The sequence below is a fragment of the Oncorhynchus mykiss genome, chromosome 17 (genome assembly GCF_013265735.2).
Source record: "Oncorhynchus mykiss isolate Arlee chromosome 17, USDA_OmykA_1.1, whole genome shotgun sequence".
Lineage (NCBI taxonomy): Eukaryota > Metazoa > Chordata > Actinopteri > Salmoniformes > Salmonidae > Oncorhynchus > Oncorhynchus mykiss.
This window is the reverse complement of record NC_048581.1, coordinates 40319098-40334010: the sequence shown is the minus strand read 5'-3', so window position 1 is coordinate 40334010 and position 14913 is coordinate 40319098. Positions and strand designations below refer to the sequence as shown.

The 14913-nt window shown below is 42.4% G+C and overlaps 1 protein-coding gene across 5 annotated transcripts in view; it reads right to left on the bottom strand.

The window, feature by feature from the left end:
- LOC110493889 (mRNA (2'-O-methyladenosine-N(6)-)-methyltransferase-like) overlaps nucleotides 1–14913 on the bottom strand; it is a 54865-nt gene that overhangs the window by 33730 nt on the left and 6222 nt on the right. For 4 of the 5 annotated variants that reach the window (XM_036949876.1, XM_036949875.1, XM_036949872.1 and 1 more), the window contains exons 2-5: nucleotides 9095–9238; nucleotides 5757–5881; nucleotides 5420–5551; nucleotides 5008–5150 (exon numbers count right to left, since the gene is read on the bottom strand). In XM_036949876.1, the coding sequence (XP_036805771.1) occupies nucleotides 5008–5150; nucleotides 5420–5551; nucleotides 5757–5881; nucleotides 9095–9218 (524 nt within the window). In that variant the 5' untranslated portion in view covers nucleotides 9219–9238. The remainder of the gene's footprint in view (nucleotides 1–5007; nucleotides 5151–5419; nucleotides 5552–5756; nucleotides 5882–9094; nucleotides 9239–14913) is intronic. The other variant, XM_036949874.1, reaches the window with a different exon arrangement.

The following is a 14913-nucleotide window of genomic DNA, read 5'->3' as shown; positions in this document are numbered from 1 at the left end:
ATAGTGTTTATACTTGCGTACTATTTTTTGTACAGATGAATGTGGTACCTTCAGGCGTTTGGAAATTTCTCCCAAGAATGAACCAGACTTGTGGAGGTCTACAGTTCTTTTTCTGAGGTCTTGGCTGATTTCTTTTGATTTTCCCATGATGTCAAGCAAAGAGGCACTGAGTTTGAAGGTAGGCCTTGAAATACATCCACAGATACACCTCCAATTGACTCAAATGATGTCAATTAGCCGAACAGAGGCTTCTAAAGCCATTACATAATTTGCTGGAATTTTCCAAGCTGTTTAAAGGCACAGTCAACTTAGTGTATGTAAACTTCTGACCCACTGGAATTGTGATAGTGAATTATAATTATGAAATATTCTGTCTGTAAACAATTGTTGGAAAAATTACTTGTGTCATGCACAAAGTAGCCAAAACCATAGTTTGTTAACAAGACATTTGTGGAGTTTTAATGCATCCAACCTCAGTGTATGTAAACTTCGGACTTAAACTGTACGTGTTAAGCAGATGTTATTGCAGGTGTAGTGAAATGTTTGGGTTTCTAGCGCCAACAGTTTAGTAATATCTAACAAAACACACAATCTAAAGTAAAGGAATTAGAATATGTACATGAACGAGCAATGTCAGAGCGGCACAGACTAAGATACAGTAGAATAGGATAGAATACAGTATATACAGATGAGATGAGCAATGCAAAATATGTAAACATTATTAAAGTGACTAGTGTTCCATTATTAAAGTGGCCAGTGATTTCAAGTCCATGTATATAGGGCAGCAGCCTCTAATGTGCTATTTAACAGTCTGGCCTTGCGATAGACTGCAAACAGCTTCTCGGTCCCAGCTTTGATGCACCTGTACTGACCTCACCTTCTGGATGATAGTGAGGTGAACAAGCAGCGGCTCGGGTGGTTGTTGTCCTTGATGATCTTTTTGGCTTTCCTGTGACATCGGGTGTTGTAGGTATCCTGTATGTTTCTTTCATCACACCATGTCGCGTTAGTCATAAGGCATACGCCTTATGTATATACGTATATACTGTACTCTATATCATCGACTGTATCCTTATGTAATACATGTATCACTAGCCACTTTAACTATGCCACTTTGTTTACATACTCATCTCATATGTATATACTGTACTCGATACCATCTACTGTATCTTGCCTATGTTGCTCTGTACCATCACTCATTCAAATATCCTTATGTACATATTCTTTATCCCCTTACACTGTGTACAAGACAGTAGTTTTGGAATTGTTAGTTAGATTACTTGTTGGTTATTACTGCATTGTCGGAACTAGAAGCACAAGCATTTCGCTACACTCGCATTAACATCTGCTAACCATGTGTATGTGACAAATAAAATTTGATTTGATTTGATTTGTATCCTGGAGGACAGGTAGTTTGTCCCCAATGATGCGTTGGGCAGACTGCACAGGGTGACTCTGGAGAGTCCTGCGGTTGTGGGTGGTGCAGTTTCCGTACCAGGCGGTGATACAGCCCAACAGGATGCTCTCAACTGCATCTGTAAAAGTTTGTGAGGGTTTTAGGTGACAAGCCAAATTTCTTCAGCCTCCTGTGGTTGAAGAGTCGCTGATGCGCTTTCTTCACCACACTGTCTGTGTGGGTGGACCATTTCAGTTTCTCAGTGTTGTGTACGCCGAGGAACTTAAAACTATCCACCTTGTCCACTGCGGTCCCATCGATGTGTAAGGGGGGGTCCACAATCATCTCCTTTGTATGTTGACTTGAGTGAGAGGTTATTTTCCTGGCAACACACTCGCATGGCCCTCACCTCCACCCTATAGGCGGTCTCGTCATTGTTGGTAATCAGGCCGGAGTACATGAGGGGGCTGAGCACGCATCCTTATTAAGGATGAGGATCAGCAAAGTGGAGGTGTTTTTTTTCCTACCTCACCCCCTGGGGGCGGCCATTCAGGAAGTCCAGGACCCAGTTTCACAGGGCGGGGTTCAGACCCAGGGACTCACGCTTAATGATGAGCTTGGAGGGCACTATGGTGTTGAATGCTGAGCTTTTTTGCAAAGAACGATGCATGGCCATCATATTTCTAATGTTTAGGCCTATCATAGAAAGAATGTAGCCAGTTACATGTCTTAATGAAGATACAGTGGGGAGAACAAGTATTTGATAACCTGCAAAATCGGCAGTGTTTCCTACTTACAAAGCATGTAGAGGTCTGTCATTTTTATCATAGGTATACTTCAACTGTGAGAGGCTGAATCTAAAACAAAAATCCAGAAGATCACGTTGTATGATTTTTAAGTAATTAATTTGCATTTTATTGCATGACATAAGTATTTGATCACCTACCAACCAGTAAGAATTCTGGCTCTCACAGACCTGTTAGCTTTTCTTTAAGAAGCCCTCCTGTTCTCCACTCATTACCTGTATTAACTGCACCTGTTTGAACTCATTACCTGTATAAAAGACACCTGTCCACACACTCAATCAAACAGACTCCAACCTCTCCACAATGGCCAAGACCAGAGAGTTGTGTAAAGACATCAGGGATAAAATTGTAGACCTGCACAAGGATGGGATGGGCTACAGGACAATAGGCAAGCAGCGTGGTGAAAAGGCAACAACTGTTGGCGCAATTATTAGAAAATGGAAGAAGTTCAAGATGAGGGTCAATCACCCTCGGTCTGGGGCTCCATGCAAGATCTCACCTTGTGGGGCATCAATGATAATGAGAAAGGTGAGGGATCACTCCAGAACTACACAGCAGGACCTGGTCAATGACCTGAAGAGCTGGGACCACAGTCTCAAAGAAAACCATTAGTAACACACTACGCCGTCATGGATTAAAATTCTGCAGCGCACACAAGGTCCCCCTGCTCAAGCCAGCGCATGCCCAGGCTCATCTGAAGTTTGACCATCTGGATGATCCAGAGGAGGAATGGGAGAAGGTCATGTGGTATGATGAGACAAAAATAGAGCTTTTTAGTCTAAACTCCACTCGCCGTGTTTGGAGGAAGAAGAAGGATGAGTACAACCCCAAGAACACCATCCCAACCATGAAGCATGGAGGTGGAAACATAATTCTTTGGGGATGCTTTTCTGCAAAGCGGACAGGATGACTGCACCGTATTGAGGGGAGGATGGATGGGGCCATGTATCGCGAGATCTTGGCCAACAACCTCCTTCCCTCCGTAAGAGCGTTGAAGATGGGTCGTGGCTGAGTCTTCCAGCATGACAACGACCCGAAACACACAGCCAGGGCAACTAAGGAGTGGCTCCGTAAGAAGCATCTCAAGGTCCTGGAGTGGCCTAGCCAGTCTCCAGACCTGAACCCAATAGAAAATATTTGGAGGGAGCTGAAAGTCTGTATTGCCCAGCACCAGCCCCGAAACCTGAAGGATCTGGAGAAGGTCTGTATGGACGAGTGGGCCAAAATCCCTGCTGCAGTGTGTGCAAACCTGGTCAAGAACTACAGGAAACGTATGATCTCTGTAATTGCAAACAAAGGTTTCTGTACCAAATATTAAATTCTGCTTTTCTGATGTATCAAATACTTGTCATGCAACAAAATGCTAATTAATTACTTAAAAATCATACAATGTGATTTTCTGGTTTTTTTTTTTAGATTCCGTCTCTCACAGTTGAAGTGTACCTATGATAAAAAATTACAGATCTCTACATGCTTTGTAAGTAGGAAAACCTGCAAAATCGGCAGTGTATCAAATACTTGTTCTCCCCACTGTATATGAAAGATATGCTAGATGAAAATCTAGATATTGTCCAACCCTAATTGAAAGTATAGGAAGTGGGTTTTTTTCTCCACTGTGACCGGTAATCAGAGTTCAACCAACTTTTTTATTTTACCACTACATCACTGGCTACAGGTAGGCTTATTTGAAGTTCATGGTAATAGGCCTACCTACACATTGCAGCCTAGTCTAGTAAACATTGACCATCCCATTTTTCCTGGGACAGTTTTATTCCCATTTCAGACTACCAAAAAGGTAACTTTCTCAGGAAGATGTATCAATTAATTTAGGCCTAATCAAGAGCAACCACTGAATGTCATTAGGCACACTTTTTGGTGTTTTGTAACAGATGTCTATTTCCATTCATCAAATGGCACGAGTATACATGCATTGCACTGTTTGGATTATTTTGGAGTGGACAAACATGCACAGGTAGCCTACGCGTTGAAGCTATTTGTCTGACAATCAGATGAAAGCATCATGATTGGTGGTGTTCATGACACATTAAAAGGTAATACATTTTTACTGTTAATTTAAGTCTTTATTATTATGTCCATAACAAATGTGTTATGTCACGGTGTAATTCGCACTCTGACTGTAGTGTACTATAGGCTACACAAATATTTATAGAAACACAAGCAGATCAGCATATTATGCTATAGCAGTTGTGACATAACAGGTCTTCCTCAGGTAGCGTTCTACATAACATGACATAAAAGGGCCAGTTTTTCTTCCTAGTCCTGTAGTAAAAAGCATGGTCAATGGAGAATCACCATCGAAATAGCTTTTTAACCCAGGGCTACTAAACTTTGAGAAGTAGGTTAGCTTTTTTCGTCATTAATCTTGTTCTGGAGGGAGCTCTGCAGAGTGGTCACTAGCTGACACAGCCACAAAGTCATACAATCTGACTTTAAACCTAACAACACTGCTAACCCTAATGCCTAAACTTAAATTAAAACAATAATGTTGGTTTTCATGAATTTTTACATTATAGCCAATTTTGACATAGCAGTTGGTCCGTCAAGCGGGGGAAAAACTTTTTTTTTGCTCAGTTCTGCCTTAAGGACAACACTCATCCCAATAAACGTCAACCTGTGTCCGAGAAACCGTACCAAAAACTGGCAAATGAGCTGTTGGGATGAAGATCTGAGTCCATACACCATGGTAGTAGTCATTTTAATTGACATTTTTATCAGTTGAAATGGACATGGGGCGATGGGATGTCTACATTTCTATTCCAGTGACTGATGTGTGGCTGTACTCACATGGTGGGACGGTATAGGGCCGATGCCGGCTGACCTGGCTTGTCCTCTGTGCCTGTGGTAGAGTTCCACGGCTTTGCCCTGGGGGTAACGGGTGAGATGGGCACTGTGGGGGTTGTTGGGGTTACAGGTATACCAATCTCAATCTGTCAATGACACAGTCACATATTGGATTAGAGTGACAGAGGAAATATTCCAATTTAAAAACAGTTTAAAACAATCTACAGAGACAAGGGGCACACCATATTATTCTGTTTAAACTTTCATTTCCTGCTGTCAAATATAAGAGACAGCACAGTGTAGTCCAGTAGATAAGCTCACAAAAAAAAAATCACTGGTATAGAAGCATGAAAATTGTAACACTTGTAATATTTTGCGGCATTGACGAAGAAACGTGTCCTGCTCAATGACTCACCTTGGGCCTCTTGAAGCTGTTAAGACCACCCTGGGCGGCATCCTCCGACAGGCGTCTCTTGCGCTGCCTGTTGCCCACACCGTCATCACCTGCCCCCTCCACCGAGGCAGCATTCAAACCTAGCGGGTCGGACTACAAAGACAGGAACAAACAGGGCAGCTGCCCCGTTAGAAAACTGCTGGAGAAGAGTGATGTTGATAAGGTTCAGACCAAGTTCCATCAAGAGACAGTTACTGAAGAAAGAAAAGAGAGCGTGAGGTACTAAGAACAGAAATAAAGAGAACAATTATTTTTCCCTCTGTCCCAAATCAAGAAGCTTTAACCATTTTGCACTCACAATGACATCATGTTGCCCCAGGACTGGCATCTCCCACATCGACTGATTGGTGCAGCGGTTGAACCAGTAGGGCCGATTCTCCCGCTTGCTCCAGCATTTCGACCAGCCGGCCTGGACGAGCTCGTCTGCACAGGAAAGGCGTCAGAAAGATCACATCTATCTTCAGTCTGGTTCTTCTAGCTTGTAAGTAGCAAGTCAACATAGACAAAGCCAGTATCCTTTCCTTCCTAAGCACTGATCTTAAGCCTCATGTATACCCTACCTATATGCCTTCAGAAAGTATTCACGCCCCTTGACATTTTCCACATTATGTTGCGTTACAGCCTATATTTGAAATGGATTACATTTAGATTTTTTTTTGTCACTGGCTTACACACAATACCCCAAAAATGTCAAAGTGGAATTATGTTGGGGCGAAATCCTGCACATAGCTTCCACCATGTGCTTCCACTTTAAGACCGCATCAGCAGTCAGAAAGGAGGAAACAAAGAGAGCTCTTCCGGCTTTCTGGGAGGGAGCTTTCGGTTGGTGAGGCAGTTTGATCAGGGTGTGCAATGCTGCAGAAGTCTTGTTTATTTTCAGCGTGCCGAGTTTGTAAAAGTGTTTAACACCAGTTATTGATCGCATGGATTAGTAGCAACATTGTTGCAAAGCTTTGACATACAAACAAACAAAAACCAGACAGACAGACAGCTGTTGACTTCAGGCTTGCCGTTGCACCAAGACCCCCCCCCCCCCTCTCTCTCCCCTCTATCGTTCCAGTGCTTTACACTGCAGCAGACTTTTTTTTTCTCCTATGCGCTTCCCTTTGATGTTCAGTGTCACTGGACTATTATTGCCCTGCCAGAAGTATTTGGGTTTACATTGTAGGTAAACGGGAGGTTGCTTGCAAGTTTATGGTGTATTGCTATTTGAACTGTATTGATATGGGGTGATACTATTGACATGTGGCCAAGATGTTTTTGGACATTTTAAGGCCTTTGTTTGGTCTATGAACACCCCCCAAATTCATATCCTCTGCACTCCTCCACTGGGAGATAATACAGATTATTGCAAATCCTCGAATGTTGATGACTGGGTTCTTTCTTGTAAATTCTTTCTTATGAAGTTGCCATTAAAATTGCTCAGCCATTATTATTGTATGAGGTATTATTGGTTGGGTACCCCCTGTGCTGTGATGTGTTTTATATGGTGTCTCATCTTTTCTCTCCACTGGCTATCTGGCAAACAGACTACACTCTAGGCAGTCTCTTCGGCTGATGTGTGTGGGTCTAGTAGTGGTACTCTCTCCTACTCTTTTCCTTTCGGCAGGGTTAATACTTGTCTGGCTCCCAAACAAAATCTTTATTTTTACCCCTCTCTAACAACACCACTACAATGTTTTTCAAATTAATACAAAATGAAAAGCTGAAATGTCTTGAGTCAATAAGTAATCAAACACTTTGTTATGGGAACCCTAAATAAGTTCAGGAGTAAAAATGTGCTTAACAAGTCACAAAATAAGTAGCATGGACTCACTCTGTGTGCAATAATAGTGTTTAAGATGATTTATGAATGACTACCTCATCTCTGTACCCCACACATACAGATAATTGTAAGGTCCTTCAGTCGAGCAGTGAATTTCAAACACAGATTCAACCACAAAGGGAGGTTTTCCAATGCCTCACAAAGAAGGGCACCCATTGGTAGATTGGGTAAAAAAAAGGTTTTATTAAAAAGCAGCTATTAAATATCCCTTTGAGCATGGTGAAGTTATGAATTATTCTTTGGATGGTGTATCAATACACCCAGATACAGGCATCCTTCTAAAATCAGTTGCCGGAGAGGAAGGAAACCCCTCAAGGATTTCACAAGGCCAATGGTGATTTTAAAACCGTTACCAAGTGTAATGGCTGTGATGGGAGAAAACTGAGTATGGATCAAGACTGTAGTTGCTCCACAATACTAACCTAATTGACAGAGTGAAAAGAATGATGCCTGTACGGAATACACATATTCTAAAACATGCATCCTATTTGCAACAAGGCACTAAAGTAATACAGCAAAGAAAATGTGGCAAAGCAATTAACTTCTTGTCCTGAATACAAAGTGTCATGTTTGGGGCAAATCTAATACAACACATTAGTGTACCACTCTCCATATTTTCAAGCATAGTGGTGAGTGCATCATGTTATGGGTATGCTTGTAATCATTAAGGACTGTGGAGTTTTTCAGGATACAAAAATAAATGGAATAGAGCTAAGCACAGGCAAAATCCTAGAGGAAATCTTGGTTCAGTGTGCTTTCCACCAGAACTGGGAGATGAATTCACCTTTCAGCAGGACAATAACCTAAAACACAAGGTCAAATCTACACTGGCGTTGCTTACCAAGAAGACAGTGGCCGAGTTACAGTTTTGACTTAAATCTACTTGAAATTCTATGGCAAGACCTGAAAATGGTTGTCTAGCAATGATCAACAACCAATTTGACAGCGCTTGAAGAATTTTGAAAATAGGTTTGGAGTCTTATCCTGAAAGACTAACAGCTGTAATCGCTGCCAAAGGCGGTTCTGCAAAGTAATGACTCAGCGGTGTGAATACTTATGTAAATGAGATATTTCTATATTTAATTTTCAATAAATTAGCAACATTTTAAAAACATATTTTCACTTAGTTATTATGGGGTATTGTGTGTAGATGTGATATTAAAAAAATATATTTAATCAACCTTGTATTCAGGCTATAACAACAAAATCTGGAATAAATCAAGGGATATGAATACTTTCTGAAGGCACTGTACGTACGCATGGAAGAACTACATGTAGCGCCGCAAAATAGCAAAAGACATTTGCAGCCCTGCAAGTCATAACTTGGTGCAAGAACACATGATCCCCGTTTTGGGTAGGTTTCTTGCATTGCATACCAAGGGTATACATTAGGCTTTAAAATAATTGTACAGGTGGGAATCCTCTTGGCAAGTGGGATTCTGGCATATTGCTTCACTTATCCTGTATTTTTGATCAGTGTAGAGAAAGAAAATGGCAGAATAGGAAGCTAATTTCAAACTATTGTGATGGTGAGGGTAATTTAAATACTGGCATAATATTTTTATTTTTTTTTAAGAGTGGGGCTGGTGAAGAGGTTGGAAAGACAGGGAAGATAGTGGTGGTGAGTCAAAGCGCAGTTCGCCAGATTCGAACCCATGCCAACTCTGGCATACATGTGCCGGTGTCAGTGGCTCTAATCATTGGACCACAAAGGCCAACGGCATTGTCATTTTACCTCACACTGACTGCTTGGAGAGCAGAGTTATGGGATATATGCACCGCTTGATGTCATGTCACTAGGGCCATCTTACTTGGCAACTCTGTCATGGGCTTGCTAGTTGAAGGTGAGACCGGAGACCCCTGTGTGGCAGAGCCTGTTGGAGACATCACCAAAGCAGTGTCCCCCTTCACTGTTCCGTGATTCTCACTTGACATCTCTCCTCATCTGTCCTGTCCTGAAAAAAAAGATTGTGCCAAATTAGCAAAGGAGTTTTCACTCAACTTTGCCTTGTTAAGTACAGCTGAAGTCGAAAGTTTACATACACCTTAGCCAAATAAACTGAGTTTAAATGTTTCACAATTCCTGACATTTAATCAGAGTAAAAATGATTTAGGTCAGTTAGGATCACCACTTTATTTAAAAAATGTGAATGTCAGAATAATAGTAGAGAATGATTTATTTCAACTTTTATTTATTTCATCACATTCTCAGTGGGTCAGAACTTTACATACACTCAATTAGTATTTGGTAGCATTGCCTTTAAATTGTTTAACTTGGGTCAAACGTTTTGGGTAGCCTTCCACAAGCTTCCCACAATAAGTTGGGTGAATTTTGTCCTATTCCTCCTGACAGAGATGGTGTAACTGAGTCAGGTTTGTATGCCTCCTTGCTCGCACATGCTTTTTCAGTCCTGCCCACAAATTTTCTGTATGATTGAGGTCAGGGCTTTGTGATGGCCAATCCAATACCTTGACTTTGTTGTCCTTAAGCCATTTTGCCACAACTTTGGAAGTATGCGTGGGGTCATTGTCATTTGGAAGACCCATTTGCGACCAAGCTTTAACTTCCTGACTGATGTCTTGAGATGTTGCTAAATTATGTGGATAATTTGTTCTTTCCTCATTATGCCATCTATTTTGTGAAGTGCACCAGTCCCTCCTGCAGCAAAGCACCCCCACAACATGATGCTGCCACCCTGTGCTTCACGGTTGGGATGGTGTTCTTCGGCTTGCAAGCCTTCCCCTTTTTCCTCCAAATATAACGATGGTCATTATGGCAAAAAAGTTATATTTTTTCAGACTAGAGGACATTCCTCCAAAAAGTACGATCTTTGTCCCCATGTGCAATTACAAACCGTAGTCTGGCTTTATGATGGCGGTTTTGGAGCAGTGGCTTCAAATTGCTGAGCGGCCTTCAGGTTACGTCGATAGATTACTTGTTTTACTGTGGATATAGATACTTTTGTACCCGTTTCCTCCAGCATCTTCACAAGGTCCTTTGCTGTTGTTCTGGGATTGATTTGCACTTTTGCACCAAAGTACGTTCATCTCTAGGAGACAGAACGCGTCTCCTTCCTGAGCGGTATGACGGCTGTGTGGTCCCATGATGTTTATACTTGCGTACTATTGTTTGTAAAGATGAACGTGGTACCTTCAGACGTTTGGAAATTGCGCCCAAGGATGAACCAGACTTGTGGAGGTCTACAATTCTTTTTCTGAGGTCTTGGCTGATTTCTTTTGATTTTCCCATGATGTCAAGCAAAGAGGCACTGAGTTTGAAGGTAGGCCTACATCCACAGGTACACCTTCAAATCAAATCAAATCAAATCAAATCAAATTTTATTTGTCACATACACATGGTTAGCAGATGTTAATGCGAGTGTAGCGAAATGCTTGTGCTTCTAGTTCCGACAATGCAGTAATAACCAACAAGTAATCTAACTAACAATTCCAAAACTACTGTCTTGTACACAGTGTAAGGGGATAAAGAATATGTACATAAGGATATATGAATGAGTGATGGTACAGAGCAGCATAGGCAAGATACAGTAGATGGTATCGAGTACAGTATGTACAAATGAGATGAGTATGTAAACAAAGTGGCATAGTTTAAAGTGGCTAGTGATACATGTATTACATAAGGATACAGTCGATGATATAGAGTACAGTATATACGTATGCATATGAGATGAATAATGTAGGGTAAGTAACATTATGTAAGGTAGCATTGTTTAAAGTGGCTAGTGATATATTTACATCATTTCCCATCAATTCCCATTATTAAATTATACTAGGCTACCCTGGGGCGGCAGGGTAGCCTAGTGGTTAGAGCGTTGGACTAGTAACCGGAAGGTTGTGAGTTCAAACCCCCGAGCTGACAAGGTACAAATCTGTCGTTCTGCCCCTGAACAGGCAGTTAACCCAGGCCGTCATTGAAAATAAGAATTTGTTCTTAACTGACTTGCCTGGTTAAATAAAGGTAAAATAAATAAAATAAAAAAAGTGGCTGGAGTTGAGTCAGTGTCAGTGTCAGAGTGTTGGCAGCAGCCACTCAATGTTAGTGGTGGCTGTTTAACAGTCTGATGGCCTTGAGATAGAAGCTGTTTTTCAGTCTCTCGGTCCCAGCTTTGATGCACCTGTACTGACCTCGCCTTCTGGATGATAGCGGGGTGAACAGGCAGTGGCTCGGGTGGTTGATGTCCTTGATGATCTTTATGGCCTTCCTGTGACATCGGGTGGTGTAGGTGTCCTGGAGGGCAGGTAGTTTGCCCCCGGTGATGCGTTGTGCAGACCTCACCACCCTCTGGAGAGCCTTACGGTTGAGGGCGGAGCAGTTGCCGTACCAGGCGGTGATACATCCCGCCAGGATGCTCTCGATTGTGCATCTGTAGAAGTTTGTGAGTGCTTTTGGTGACAAGCCAAATTTCTTCAGCCTCCTGAGGTTGAAGAGGCGCTGCTGCGCCTTCTTCACAATGCTGTCTGTGTGAGTGGACCAATTCAGTTTGTCTGTGATGTGTATGCCGAGAAACTTAAAACTTGCTACCCTCTCCACTACATCGATGTGGATAGGGGGGTGTTCCCTCTGCTGTTTCCTGAAGTCCACAATCATCTCCTTAGTTTTGTTGACGTTGAGTGTTGAGAGGTTATTTTCCTGACACCACACTCCGAGGGCCCTCACCTCCTCCCTGTAGGCCGTCTCGTCGTTGTTGGTAATCAAGCCTACCACTGTTGTGTCGTCCGCAAACTTGATGATTGAGTTGGAGGCGTGCGTGGCCACGCAGTCGTGGGTGAACAGGGAGTACAGGAGAGGGCTCAGAACGCACCCTTGTGGGGCCCCAGTGTTGAGGATCAGCGGGGAGGAGATGTTGTTGCCTACCCTCACCACCTGGGGGCGGCCCGTCAGGAAGTCCAGTACCCAGTTGCACAGGGCGGGGTCGAGACCCAGGGTCTCGAGCTTGATGACGAGCTTGGAGGCTACTATGGTGTTGAATGCCGAGCTGTAGTCAATGAACAGCATTCTCACATAAGTATTCCTCTTGTCCAGATGGGTTAGGGCGGTGTGCAGTGTGGTTGAGATTGCATCGTCTGTGGACCTATTTGGGCGGTAAGCAAATTGGAGTGGGTCTAGGGTGTCAGGTAGGGTGGAGGTGATATGGTCCTTGACTAGTCTCTCAAAGCACTTCATGATGACGGAAGTGAGTGCTACGGGGCGGTAGTCGTTTAGCTCAGTTACCTTAGCTTTCTTGGGAACAGGAACAATGGTGGCCCTCTTGAAGCATGTGGGAACAGCAGACCGGTATAAGGATTGATTGAATATGTCCGTAAACACACCGGCCAGCTGGTCTGCGCATGCTCTGAGGGCGCGGCTGGGGATGCCGTCTGGGCCTGCAGCCTTGCGAGGGTTAACACGTTTAAATGTCTTACTCACCTCGGCTGCAGTGAAGGAGAGACCGCATGTTTTCGTTGCAGGCCGTGTCAGTGGCACTGTATTGTCCTCAAAGCGGGCAAAAAAGTTATTTAGTCTGCCTGGGAGCAGGACATCCTGGTCCGTGACTGGGCTGGATTTCTTCCTGTAGTCCGTGATTGACTGTAGACCCTGCCACATGCCTCTTGTGTCTGAGCCGTTGAATTGAGATTCTACTTTGTCTCTGTACTGACGCTTAGCTTGTTTGATAGCCTTGCGGAGGGAATAGCTGCACTGTTTGTATTCGGTCATGTTACCAGACACCTTGCCCTGATTAAAAGCAGTGGTTCACGCTTTCAGTTTCACGCGAATGCTGCCATCCATCCACGGTTTCTGGTTAGGGAATGTTTTAATCGTTGCTATGGGAACGACATCTTCAACGCACGTTCTAATGAACTCACACACCGAATCAGCGTATTCGTCAATGTTGTTGTCTGACGCAATACGAAACATGTCCCAGTCCACGTGGTGGAAGCAGTCTTGGAGTGTGGAGTCAGCTTGGTCGGACCAGCGTTGGACAGACCTCAGCGTGGGAGCCTCTTGTTTTAGTTTCTGTCTGTAGGCAGGGATCAACAAAATGGAGTCGTGGTCAGCTTTTCCGAATTTCAATTGACTGAAATTAGGTAAATTAGCCTTCAGAAGCTTCTAAAGCCATGACATCATTTTCTAGAATTTTCCAAGCTGTTTAAAAGGCACAGTCAACTTAGTGTATGTAAACTTCTGACCCACTGGAATTGTGATACAGTGAACTAAGTGAAATAATCTGTCTGTAAACAATTACTTGGAAAAATTACTTGTCACGCACAAAGTAAATGTCCTAGCCGACTTGCCAAAACTATAGTTTGTTAACAAGAAATTTGTGGAGTGGTTGAAAAACGAGTTTTAATGACACCAACCTAAGTGTATGAAAACTTCCGACTTCAACTAATATACTGTGTACTATTCAAATGACAGAGCAAAGAATCTAGCTTTTTACTATTATTAAATGTGATACAATGTAAAGATGTTCCATAATCTCCAAGGTACCCAGGTGGTGATTTGACATGCTTTCCGAAATTCAAGGGATCAAGCAAGACCTTCTATGCTATAATGGTGGTCCGCAAACAATCGTTGTAAGGTGCATGCCGTCACCTGCTGTACTGGAGTATGCAATCAATCATGTTTTGCTTAATTCTGTATTACTAAGAAAAAAATACAACAAAAATCCCTACTAACAAACCCTCCCCCATACCGAAAAATGTTATTCTTTCATGCTGAGACAATCCAGCTTTAGGATTATTCAGTATTTAAAAAAATCATGTTGACAGGAACATCTGTTACACCTAAACTCTATTGCCGGCATTTCTGCTTTCAACAATTCGAGTAGTGTTGATAACCTTTCCAATGAAAGATATGAAGTAAACTTGAAATAAATTTAAGTTTTTACTCAGTGCACTGCACAAATACAGTGAAATGCCTTTCTTAATGGTCTTCCCCAGCAATGCAATAATCAATATCAGTAGTACTATAAAAATAAAACATTTAAAAATAAAAGTAGAACAAAAACACACAAGAAACAGAAATAAGAACACCAGAAAATAAGTAAGCTATGTAACAGGGTTAGATCCAGGGTCAGTGCCAATACCATATTTACAATGTGCAAGGATACTGGAGTGGTAGGGTATATATAAGGGTAAGTTGACTAGACGTCAAGAGATATAATAAACAGAGTTGCAGCAGCAGCATGTATGATGATTGTGTGTGTGTGTGTGTGTGTGTGTGTGTGTGTGTGTAGAGTCAGTATGAATGTGTGTGTGTGTTGTGTGTGTGTGTTGGAGTGTCAGTATACGTGTGGATAGAGAGCAAAACATTTAATAAAATAGAAGGGTCAATGCAGATAGTCCGTGTAGTCATTTTGTTACAGCCTGAATTTAAAATGGATTTCATTGAGATTTTGTGTCACTTGCCTACACACACAATAACCCATACTGTCAAAGTGAAATTGTTTTTAGATATGTTTATAAATTGATCCAAAATCAAAAGCTGAAATGTGTTGAGTCAACAAGTATTCAACCCCTTTGTTATAGCAAGACCAAAAAAGTTCCGGAATATCCCTTTGAGCAAGGTGAAGTTATTAATTACACTTTGGATGGTGTGTCAATACACCAAGTCACTTGGGGGATTGAC